The sequence below is a fragment of the Chionomys nivalis genome, chromosome 1 (genome assembly GCF_950005125.1).
Source record: "Chionomys nivalis chromosome 1, mChiNiv1.1, whole genome shotgun sequence".
NCBI classification, from domain to species: Eukaryota; Metazoa; Chordata; class Mammalia; order Rodentia; family Cricetidae; genus Chionomys; species Chionomys nivalis.
The window spans coordinates 28857169-28869878 of NC_080086.1; the positions used below are offsets into that span (position 1 = coordinate 28857169).

Genomic DNA, 12710 nt, shown 5'->3' on the forward strand with positions numbered 1-12710 from the left:
CCCTTTCAGATGTTAAAAAAGACCTGGATTGTTTGCACATTAATTTTGCAAGTATTTATCAAATATGTCAAATAACCAAACATCTTATTATGGTAGGAAAACAGGCTTAAAAATAGAAAAACTTGTTTGATCTTCCTTGATTTTTCTCAACAATTTCCAAAGAAAACTGGCTTCGTAAACTGGTATGGGTGCATCCAACTGAGTTCTGAGAAAGAAAATTAAAATTGAACAACTTGCTGTTTTATTTCTTGACTTTTCTGAACAACTTCCATGGAAGCTTTTGCCTCGTACAGTGGAATGGGTTCATCAAGTAGCGGTCTGAAAATACCAGCTGATAACTTCTCCATCACGTCTCTTTTTTTTTTTTTTTTTTTTTTTTTTTTTTTGCGCCACAGCAATGTTTATTGAGAACGGGGAGGGGATCAGTCCTTCTTGGCCGCCGCCTTCCTCATGGCAGCCAGCACGTTGCTCAGCTCCTCCCGCTTCCTCTTGGCGCTTATGTGCGTGCCCACCCGCTTCTTGATGAACTTGAGCGCGCGCTTGTCCTTGGACACCTTGAGCAGCTCCATGGCGCGCCGCTCGTAGGGCGCGAAGCCGCACACCTCCCGGATCATGTCCCGCACGAACTTGGTGTGCTTTGTGAGGCGCCCGCGCCGCCGGCTGTGCCTCGGCTGGCTTACGTTCTTCGTCACCTTGTGGCCCTTGTTGAGGCCCACGGCCATGGGGTAGCGCAGGGCCATGGCTGCTCCTCTCCGATGGCGGCCGCGACAGGCCATCACGTCTCTTAAGATGCGTGACTGGAGGCTTGTTAAGGTGACAGCTATTAGAGAGAGGACTAAGTAAGTCATCCAGTACACACAGGATGCTTGCCTCATCACTTTTATTTTTCTTTTTTAAGAAAAGTTTGTACTTTGAAATTCAAAGTGGTATTACAGCAACTAGAAACTGTCAATCACTTCTAAAACAAAGAGATCTGAGGTGTTCCAGGAGCACAAGCTTCTAAAGGCACGTGTCAAGAGCAGCGACCGGCACGGCAGTAAGCAGTGACCGAGACTCTGTCCTCCAGGGGCGGTTAACGGAGTCACACATGGCTTTCATTCCTGCATTGTGCGTGGTCTTCAGCACTTACATCTCTTACAGGAGGTAAACATATACCAGTTAATTTGTTGATATCAGGTCAAACTTGTTTGCATAAATTTCTTTATTTCAAAATTTGTTTCAAAAAGTATGGAGAAAAGCTAATTAATATGTATCTATTTATGGTAGTTTGAATGAAAAATGTCTCCCACTGGTTCTTGGTGCCTAGTTGGTTGTGTTCTGGAACTTATGGAAACTTTAGTTGGAAGTACTGTGAGGGGGGTGGGCTTTGATGGTTTTATGGCCTCATCCCTGCTTCCTGTTCTCTTGTTCCTGCTGTCAAGACACGCGGCAGGCAGACTTCTTACACACCTTCGCTGGTGGCTTTGTGTCACGACCATCAGCTGTCCCTTGGGCAGAGGCGGGTCTTGCTGCCATTTCACTGTTGACTCCTTAGAGCCAGCAGGAAGTGGATCATCGCCATGACTCATGTCCACAAAGGGGTTGAAGGACAAGTTAGACGTTCTGGATTGCAAGCATTTGCCCTCATTCCCTTTCATTGGTGGAAACACATGATGGGAGCAAGAGGACTGGGGGTGCCGGTCTGAAGTGAGGGACCCCAGGAAGAGGCTGCTGAACTTGGCAGCCTTCTCAGTCATGGGGCTCCCGGACTCCTAAATGTACTCACTACCACACAGTAGAGATCTGAGATCTATGTTTATTACACTCTGAAGTCCTGAAGGAAAAGTTCCTTGTTTATCCTCAGAAGGCTTGTTTGTTTGTTGTTTGTTGTTGTTGTTTTGACACAGGGTTTCTCTGTGTAACAGCCCTGGTTGTCCTGGAACTCACTCTGTTGACCAGGCTGACCTCAAACTTACAGAGATCCGCCTGCCTCTGCCTCCTGAGTGTTTTATCCTCAGGAGTTTTATTTACAGTTCAACCACACACACACACACAGTTTCTTTAATAAAATCAATGTAAAATGTGACCAACAGAGCAAAGACAGAATAAGAGATACGTTGTTATTAGTACCATGTAAAATAAAGGTTCTTTTCAGTCTTTTATTTTTATTAGCATATTTCAATTATACATGATGAATTTCATCATGATGTTTCCATACAAGTACATAATAAATTTGGATCACATTCACACACCCCATACCTTCTCTTGCCCCCTCCCACTCACATCTTCTCAATTAGTCCCTCTGAAATAAAGGTTCTTTATTTCAAAGAACTGGGGGTATTGCTTCGTTTATAATGCTAGGAATTGAACCTAGGGTCTCACACTTGCTAGACAAGTGTTCTATCCCTGGGAAATAGGGAGGAAGCCCTGTTGCAAAGTGTTGTGAAGTCTTGGTCCCTTAGGACCCTTGAATAAATACATTTTCTCATTGTAGGAATGTTTATCTGACGATGACCCGATTGCAAACCTTCCTAAATGCAACTGAGGTATACCTTCTGTCCAGTTTGTTCTTTTGGGGTTTTTGTTTGTTTGTTTGGTTGGTTGGTTGATTGGTTTTTCAAGACATGATTTTTCTGTGTAGCCTGACTTGGAATTTGCTCTGTGGACCAGGCTGGTCTCGAAACAGGGATTCTCCTGCCTCTGCCTTCCAAGTGCTGGGATTAAAGGCATGAGCCACCACCAACCAATTCAGTTTGTTCGTTTTTAAAAATTACTTTTTAACTGTGCATGTGAATGTGCACGTACATGCATGTGTGCATGTGTGTGTATGTGTGTGTTGTGTGTGTGAGTTCAGGGGTCAAGGGTGTAGCTCAGCTGTAGAACTAACATAATTGGGAGATTTGCTTTGCAAAATAAATACATAGTAAGAGTTGAGTGATTATGAATAAATTTGACTATAAAAACAGGGCATACAAATGATTTTGAAAGCTAGCATAATGTTGCCCGTCTTGGGAAGTGGAGGCAGAAGGATCAGGAGTTCAAGTCCATCCTCAGCTACATAATGAGTTCAAGGCCAGCCTGGACTACAAAAGACCCTAAACAAAATGTCAAATGTTGACATTTGTTCACTTTCTCACCTCTAAAACAGAACAAAACTGGGGAGATTGCTGCTTCTTTGCAAGCAAAAGAGCCTAATTCAATCTCCAGGTTACTGTCAGCCCCAAACTAGGCATGTGACACACACAATTAATCCCAGTACCCGGGAGGCAGAAGCAGGGGGATTCTGTGAGTTTGAGAGGAACTACCATAGTGAGTTCCAGAGGTAGACACTTGGTAGCAATGACAGCACAGGGAATGGCAATAAGCGTACCCTTGGTATTCTGGGGCCAGTTAGCTTTGCCCGACTCAAACAAAAGTAGAAGGACAAAGGTTGTCCTCTAACCTACACACACACACACATCACAAAGTTTGTCCCTCAGAAAAGTGGCTTTTGGAATTGTCATGCCTGGGGTGTGGTTCAACTGTAGAGTGCTCACTCAGGACTTTTCAGGTACTGTGCTTCATCTTCCCACCACGGCAAATAACAAGATACACTGACTAGCACGACCTCTGACAGGTAGTATGGATAGAAAATGGGTATCTTACAGAAAGACACGCAATCCTGCCTCTTTAAAAATAGTCATTGATGTGTGACATCTGTACTGATTGATTTCTGTCAGCTTAACACAAACCTAGACATATCTGAAGAGGGTCTTAATTGATCATCTGCCTCCATTAGACTGGATTGTAGGGAAGAAGACTTGGGGGAATTTCTTGATTAATGGTGAAGTGGGAGGACCCAGCTCACTTGGGAGGTACTACCGTGGGCAGGTGGTCCTGGGTTGTAGGAGAAAGCAGGCCGAGCAAGCCTGTAAGCAGCATGCCTCCATTGGCCCCTGCTTCAGCCCCAGCCCTGGCTTCACTCAATAGGCTGTGATTCCGGATATAAAAGTTAAATAAACCCTTTCTTACCATGGCAATGGGAACCCTGACTAAGACAACACCTGTCATTTAATTTATATAATAACACTTCATAGTGGGTTTTTGGTTTTTTTTTTTTTCCTCACGGGGACCAGGCTGGCCTTTAACTATGTATCCCAGGATAACCTTGAACTCCTGATCCTCCTGCCTCCACCAAGAGCTGGTCCCCTCTGTAAGCAACTGCTGCTCTCAGTCAGGAAGAATATTTTGTAGAGAAATAGGAACCAGCCTGTAGGAAAGGATTCAACCTGAACCAAGCCAGCCCGAGGGTCCTCAAACTGTGCTGGCCCCTGTGTTCAGCATGCACACCTGGTTGAACTTCCCTTGAAGAGGCCCTCTTTCCATCCCCGTCCTGTACCCCAAATCCTGAACTCCCCTGGCTGTGCCCATCTGAGAGATAACTGGCAGTCTCCCTGAGAAGGAAGAACAGATTGTTTCCACGGTGTATGGTCTGGCTCCTGGGCGTCAGGAGAGTAGGAGGGTGGGGAAGCACCCCAAGGGGAGGGATGGCCACTGTGCTGGGGAACAGGACAATAAGTAGAATCTACTGTCCTTTGTCCACATCTGGGGACGGGGGTCCTGGCTGCAGGCTTTGGTCCCGTCCTTGGCCTCCGTTCCTCCATGCTCTTCTTGGCATAATCACAGTCTTTCTGTGTCACATGACCAAATCTCTGCACAGCTGACTCAGGGAAGAGAGTGAGGGAAAGACTGAGACAGAGAGCAGCCTCTCAGTTCTTACCATATTTGAAGCGAAATGATTCTCCTGGGTGTGACTAAAGACTGTCACATAGTGTGGCTCTGTGGGACAATGCTTATCCAACATACAAGAAGCCCTGGGTCCACAGGGGGCCCAAGGAAGAAAAGCCAACATCAGAGCACTCTTTCTCGAGGAATACAGTAAACCACTTTCCCCCCACCCTGAAATATTCACACCCACAGCATCCTCTGTTCACGCCCACAGCATCCTCTGTTCACGCCCACAGCATCCTCTGTTCACACCCACAGCATCCTCTGTCTTCCACGCATATGTTTCTGTTTGGTTGGCTGGTTTGTTAGTCGGTTGGTTGGTTGGTCGGTCAGTTGGTCGGTCGGTTGGTTGTATCAAGACAAAAGCTCAGCTTTCTCCTCAAAGGGAATAAGAGATAGTTGGTTCTGGAGCCAAATTTGAGTGACTCTGACCCAGCAATGCATTTAGGTCTCTGCAAACACGATGTTCCAACATGAGGGCAGTTTCATGGAGTTTTTGTTTTTTTTTTTTTTTTGAGATTTATTTATATATGTTTTACGTATAAGTACTCTACATGTACATCTGCATGACAGAAGAGGGCATCGGGTCCCACTATAGATGGTTGTGAGCCATCGGGTGGGAGCTGGGAGTTGAACTCAGGTCCTCCGGAAGAGCAATGCTTGATCTTAACCAGTGAATTATCTCTCCAGCCCCTGGTTTGATTTTTTGAGGCAGGGACTTGTTGTATACAGCCCAGCTTGGACTCTCAATCTCCATCCTTCCTCTACCTTCCGATTGCTGAGCTTCACCACAACCAATCTACAAGTTGCTCTGAACGGTCTGGAACAACAACCCTCCCCTATGCCAAAACACAAAACAAGTATGTACAAACTATCACGATTCCCGAAAGAACAATAAGCATTTTAACCAAATAAGTTGTGTAAAATATGTTAGATGCAAACATTAACACCACCACCACCCAGAAACAATCATTGGCTCTGGAATTGATTACAGATCCTGTCTCCAGTATCAACTCTTGAACTCCATCTTCCTGTTTTCTCATTAATGTGTGTGTTTCTCAGAGGGGAAGTTATCTACTAACATCAAACCTCACAATCTGTAACTTTTAAAAATCGACCCTTGTGGTTTGGGGATGTAATTCAATGGTAGAGATCTTACCAGCACGAGCAAGTTGGGAGGCCAGGCGGTGGTGGCTCACGCCTTTAATCACAGAACTTGGAAGGCAGAGGCAGGCGGATCTCTGTGAGTTCAAGGCTAGCCTGGTCTACTGAGTGAGTTCCAGGACAGGCTTCAAATATACACAGAGAAACCCCGTCTCAAAAGAAAGAGAGAGAGAGAGAGAGAGAGAGAGAGAGAGAGAGAGAGAGAGAGAGAGAGAGAGGAGGAGGAGGAGAAGGAGGAGGAGAGGAGAGGAGAGGAGAGGAGAGGAGAGGAGAGGAGAGGAGAGGAGAGGAGAGGAGAGAAGAGAAGAGAAGAGAAGAGAAGAGAAGAGAAGAGAAGAGAAGAGAAGAGAAGAGAAGAGAAGAGAAGAGAAAGAAGGGAGCGGAAGGGAGGAAGGAAGCCTCAAGCTCTCTATTCCTCCACATCCCAGGGTAAAGTCTTCATCCTCAGCCTTTCCATTGAGCCACAACCACCACCTCATTGTTCCCACCAGCTTCTCCCACCGCCAGTGCCATCTGTGCTAACGTGGTTAAGATTCATTGTCTGCCCATATTGCCCCGGGCTACCTCTCTCAGCCATACTCTACCAGCTAGAGGCCCATAGTGATTGGCCTTACAAAAACTCGATTTGAAACAGATGATTGTTTATGGCTCTGGTTTGGTGGGGGGGGGGGCAGTTATTTGTTTGTTTTAAGCAAACAGGAACAGGGGAAGCGGCTCAGCAGTGGAGTACTTGACTAACCTGTGAAAGGTTCTGGGTCGCATCCCAGCATTGCAAAACTGAGAACTGATCTTCAATACACACATGAAGCCGTGTATGATAGTGACGGGGAGAGGCATTGAGTCTGCTACTTCTCAAGGGCATCGGTGGGAAAGCAACCTTCATTTAGATGTGGAAATTTTGATGTGATTTAAAAGTTAGAGGCCTTACAGTGTAGACATCTAAGACACTTTTGTAACATAGAGCAATAGGGCCTAGCAAAACAGGTCTGTAATCAAAGCTACTGAGGAGGCTGAGGCAGGAGAGTCAAAGGTTCAAGGCTGAGGTAGGAGGTTCAGAAGTTCAAGGCCAGTCCAGCACACAGAATGAACTATAGGCTAGCCCAGGCAATTGAGTGAGACCCTGTCTCAATAAATCAAAAGAGCTGGTAACGTAGCTAAATGCGTTTGCTTGTCAGATGCAAGGCCCTGGGCTCAGTCTCCAGCACCACAGAAGAAAAAGTGATGGGAGGGGTGGGTGGCATGGAAGGGTAGAAAGAAAAAGGCAAAGAGAAAGAAAACAAAAAAGAAGCACACAAACAAACAAGTGAACAGCGAAGGCTCCGTTGCTCAGTCCTCGGTTGAGGTTGATCCGTAGGGGCTGTAGTCTATGTAACGTTGCTTAGCAGACTCGTGGCCAAATCCTGGTTCCGTGTGGTCTGCGAGCTAAGGATGTTTTTGTTTAAAAGCAGAATAGTATTTCATGACATGTGAAAATTATAGTAATCCCCAATTTCAGTGTGTATACATAACGTTTTGCTGGAGCCCAGCCACGCTCCTTTATTTACACAGTTTCATGGTCCCTTGTGCAAGATGACAAGTGTCAAGTGGTTGTAACAGAAACTGCAGGGCTCTCAGAGCCTAAAATATTCGCTGTCTGGCCTTTCACCAGGAACACTTACCAAAATTCTGCTCCCAAACACTGCGTTTCAGGCCCTTAATAGCTTTAGGACGGGTGTGTATCGTTCACAACGGGCCTGGCTTTCCTAGAAACAGAAGTCTTAAGCCAGAGGGCCTATTCCACAGAGGGGGCTTGGTTTTCTCTCACATCAGAGCAGCATGGCACTCTCCCTTCAGCAGTGCACATACTAAAATTAGAATGATACAGAGAAAATTAGCGTGGCCCCTGGGCAAGGATGACACTTAAGGAAATCTGGTTGTGGGTGGTAGCACGTGCCCTTGATCCCAGCGTTCAGGAGGCAGAGGCACGAAGATCTTTAAGTTGAAGACCAGCTTGGTCTACATATGGAGTTCCAGGACGGCAAAAGCTACATGATGAAACTCTGTCGAGGAAGGAAGGAAGGAATTTGGATGAGCTGGGGAGCTGGCTCCCTTGGGAGAGTTGTGGCTGGTCAAGCATGAGGACTTCAGTTCAATACACAGCAGTGCCCACGGAAGAAGCTAGGGATCGCGGTGCACCTGCAATCATGGGGCGGGGGGGGAACCTCTGGGGTTGGCTGGCCAACTGGTCTGGTCAAATTGGTGAGTTCCAGGTTCAGTGAGAGATCCAGTCTCAGATAGGGTGGAGATGTCTCCAGAGGTAGAAGTACTGGCCATGCAAGCCAGATGCCATGAATTAGATCTCACGTTGAAAAACAAAAAAAAAAAGTGCTTTGGGAAGGCACATGCCTGCCATCCCTGTACTGAGGAGGCAGAGATAGGCAGAGCCCTGGGGCTTGCTACCAGCCAGCCTAAGCTATTTGGCAAACTCCGGGCCAGTAAAAGAGACTATCTCAAATAAATAAATAAATAAGTCCAACATCCTAGGTTTATATTTAGCCTCCACACATTCACACAATCAAAAAGGAAGAAAGAAAGAAAGAAAGAAAGAAAGAAAGAAAGAAAGAAAGAAAGAAAGAAAGAAAGAAAGAAAGAAAGAAAGAAGCTAATTTCTGGTGGGATACCTATATATTTATTTAGATTTCCACCTAAAGAAAACCAGGGCCTCATTAGTAAGGCAGAGAAAGACAGTAGATGAGAGCAAGGCAACCAGCTGTCCACACCCTGAGAACTAGGAGAGGCCCATGTCCTTTCCATTGCACCGTGCAATAGTTTTGGGGATTTTTTGTTTTGTTTGTTTGGTTTTTTTGAGAAGGGTTTCTCTGTGGCTTTGGAGCCTGTGTCCTGGAATTAGCTCTTGTAGACCAGACTGGCCTCGAACTCACAGAGATCCACTTGCCTCTACCTCCCAAGTGCTAGGATTACAAGCATGCACCACCACCGCCCAGTTGTACAGTGGTTTATAGGCGGAGCTTTTTGTCAGGACCACCAGTCAGTTCTGTCCCACCAGCCGCTCCTGAATAACCATACAGAGACTTATTATTAATTACAAATGCCTAACTGAAAGCTTAGGCTTGTTACTTACTAGCTCTTGTAGCTTAAATTAACCCACCATTCTTATCTCCCCTCTGCCACCTGGCAGTACCTTCTTCCAGCACGGCTTGCTCATCTCCTGCTTCCTCTTCACCTCTCGCAACTCTTCAGACTCCGCCCTTCTTCCCAGCATCCTCCTAGTTCGGCTCTCCCACCAAATCTCTTCCTGCCGAGCTACAGGCCAGTCATCTCTGTTAATCAATGGGAGTAATACATATATACCGTGGAGAAAGTGTTTCACAGCAGTGGGTTCCTTTAAACACAGGAGCTCTGTCAAGTACCATTTCCTCTCTCCAGCATAGGTCTCCACTCCGCTTCCTCAGGTCTAGCGCTTTACAAAGCAGATTTGATGTAGAGTGAGGCCTGAAGGCCTTACAGTTTCCCTGTGGAACCGTGAGGAAATTGGAATTCAGAGAGTGCTGACAGCACCCGAGCTCACACTGATTTCCAGTAGATGTGGCAGAACTCAGGCCCAGATCTCCAGTCCTACGTCCCTCTGCTTCCCGCTCACACACTATACAAAACAGCCCATTTTGATGGCAATGCTCACTTTTGTAGGGAACACAGTCACCCTTCCCCTTCATAAAAATGAACAGCAGGGAGTCAGGGTGGCGAAACCAAGGCGGCTTATTCTACAGTCAGTCAGGGGCCAACCCACACGACATGGTGGTCGCACTGAGTAGGGTTCGAACTGTCATTCCCTTTTTAACTTTAAAAATAGTTTTATTTTATGCATACAAGTGTTTTGCCTGCAGGTATGTAAGTGCGCCCTGTATGTGCAGCGTCTGTGGAGGCCAGAAGACAGTTCTGGAACCCTGGAAACCAGAATTACAGGGATATAAGCCACCTGGTGTGAGCACTAGAAACTGAACCTACGTCATCTGGAAGAGCAGCAAGTGTTCTTAACCAGGGAGCTATCTCTCCCCACCTGAAATTGAACCACAGTCCCTTGTGTGACAAGAGGGGACACTAACCTCTGCACCACCAAGGAGTGAGCTCTGGGGCGCTTTTGTGTTGAAAATGGACCGTCATATTTTTTTTTTCTCACAGTTTTTTTTTCTCTCATCCACATTGAGTATATTTTTATATTTAGTTTAACCTTTCATTTATTCCAAACTTTCTTCACTCTTTTCATCATAGGACTTTTGATCTGATTCCACATTCAGATGCATTATTTTGTTGGTATGTCATGGGCATTTGTTTATTAATTGCTGCCTCAATGAGCCTTTGGGTTAACCCTCTCACACAGAGAATGATACTGCAGCCAGCTGTGGTTAGGATCCTAGAAGGCTAAAGCCATTACATCTTTTCATGTTCCAACCCCCCCCCCCCCATTTAATGAATCAGTAAATGAATAATCTATCGTTGAGTTTTCTGCTAACTCAACAGCAAGGGCAGTCAGTATGTGAATGGACAAAGACCAGCAGTCTCAACTGGGTGGTGGTGGCGCACACCTTTAATCCCAGTGCTCAGGAGACAGAGGAAGGCAGAGTTCTGTGAGTTTGAGGCCAGCCTGGTCTACAGAGGGAGTTCCAAGACAGCCAGAGCTACACAGAGAGAAACCCTGTCTCAAACCCCCCACCCTCTCAAAAAAAGAGCAATAGTCTTGGGCTAGAGAGATGACTCAGTGGTAAGAGCACTGACTGCTCTTCCAGAGGACATGGGTTCAATTCCCAGCACCCACATGGCAGCTCACAACGTCTGTAACTCCAATTTCAGGGGATTCAACACCCTCACACAGACATATATACAGACAAAACATCAATGCTTGATGAAGGCGTAAATCACAAACGATCCCACACCAGTTTGGAATTATGATTAATAGGATGGTATTTATTTAAAGGGGAAAAAACTTACAGATCACCGTCCCAGACAACAGCCCTCTGCGCAATCAGGAAGAAGTCTAGTCGCCAGAAGCGGAGCCGGAAGCAAAAGAAAAAGGAGAGGGAAGTGGCCACTTTTTTAAAGGGAGAGAGACCACATCCCAATGGGCTGGTATTTCAGCAGCTATTGGCTGAAGGAGCGGAAGGAGCTCCCGCAACACCTCCCCCTTTTGTTTAAGTAAGAGAGTTCTAAACCTACTATGAAATTATATACAATAAGTACAAATATCCTATTCTAACTAGCTTAAGTCTTATATAATAAATAGCTTGGCCAAGTCATGAGTGGAAAGTAACTACATTTATATAGTCTTCAACCCCATCGAAGATCTGAGAAGGGAAATAATGTTACCTGACTAATTAGGAAGTGCAATCAAACAACTTCCAAAACATGCAACAAATCACAGAGACAACTAGCTACCTGGGCAATCACCCAAGGTCATGTTTGCAGCGTTGAAGCAACCAACTTTGGCTAAGGTCTAACATAACTGACATACCATTTTCAAAGGCAAGAAACTTCTCAAAACTATCTTACCCTGTCTTGGCAGGATATGACAGTCCTGTTTTTTCCATTCACGGATACTCTGTATCTCTGTCAGTGGTCGAGGTATGGGCATTTCTTTGCCCAACAGCCAGTTCTGCCAAAAAGAAAGGCTCCAGGTGGAGCATCTTTGGTGTTCAACATTCTCTCGGGAATAGATTGGTGTTGCCAGGAGCAATTGTGTCTCACTACCACAAAACTCTGAGTTAGATTAAAGGCCATTTTCTACAGCTCTTTGAAGAGGTTGAAGATTATCTATCTATACTGAGTATAATCTCTATGTATCTAAAGAACTTGATCAGTCTAATTATAAATGACAAACTTAGATGACTATTGATCTATATAATTCTCAATATCTATCTAACTTAAAGACTAAGACAATAAACAACTGTGAAACAAATGAGGACAATGACCTCCAAATATAAACAATGTACAAATATACATTGCAATATGGTAAATATATATCAATACACAAACAATATATAAGTATCTTAATCAGAGGTAGAAATGTACACTGCAATATGGTAAATATATACAATATGTATATATCAATACAATATATGTCAATACATAAAAAATGTTTTAAACAGAGGTAGAAACATGCATGCATACAATAGTCAATATAATTTAACTTTGTATCAATATACAAGAATTGATACCAATATATTTGTCTAAAACAGTAACTCACAATTATAAATCTGTTATCCCATCATCCAATTATCCCTCTCTTTTTTTTTCAAATGATCCCTGAGCTTATAAAATTCCTCCCCCAACCCTCAACTGTATACTAATTATAATCAACCCCTAAATGATGTCCCTAAACCCAAGGGCAAACTTTACTGGGAGAGGGACGTCATCCTCTAGAGTTACTTCCAGCTGTCGTGGGGGCGACGTTCTTTCTGGGGGATCCTGTGAAAGTAAAATGATGGTTAAATTTCAAGATCAATGTCTTTTAAAATTGTAAATAGTCTCTGAGTATTTTGTGCAGCTCTGGCCAGAATGTTGTATAAGAGGTGCACCATTTCAGCTAACCAAGTTGGAACTGTCTTGTGCAGCTGGTACCCAAAACAGGTCTTGTAGTAGCGCTATCAGTATCATGACGTCATATCAACCAGGCGGAGTTGTTGTTATGGGGCCCCATCTTCTTCCTGGAAACTTCAAATGTCACTTCAGGAAAAACTCATTGTTCGTTGTGAAAAACTTAAACATTAATCATATAGACATATATAGACATACATATATTCAATGAA

At 44.8% G+C, this 12710-nt stretch overlaps 1 protein-coding gene and 1 pseudogene across 1 annotated transcript; one reads left to right on the forward strand and one right to left on the reverse strand.

The window, feature by feature from the left end:
• Positions 1–422: 422 nt before the first annotated feature.
• On the reverse strand, positions 423–766 carry LOC130884845 (60S ribosomal protein L36-like). The gene has a single exon (XM_057786089.1). It carries the CDS (start codon positions 738–740, stop codon positions 423–425), a length of 318 nt encoding a protein of 105 aa, XP_057642072.1. The 5' UTR covers positions 741–766.
• Positions 767–7728: 6962 nt separating this feature from the next.
• Positions 7729–7827, forward strand: LOC130889537 (U6 spliceosomal RNA; annotated as a pseudogene).
• Positions 7828–12710: the final 4883 nt, after the last annotated feature.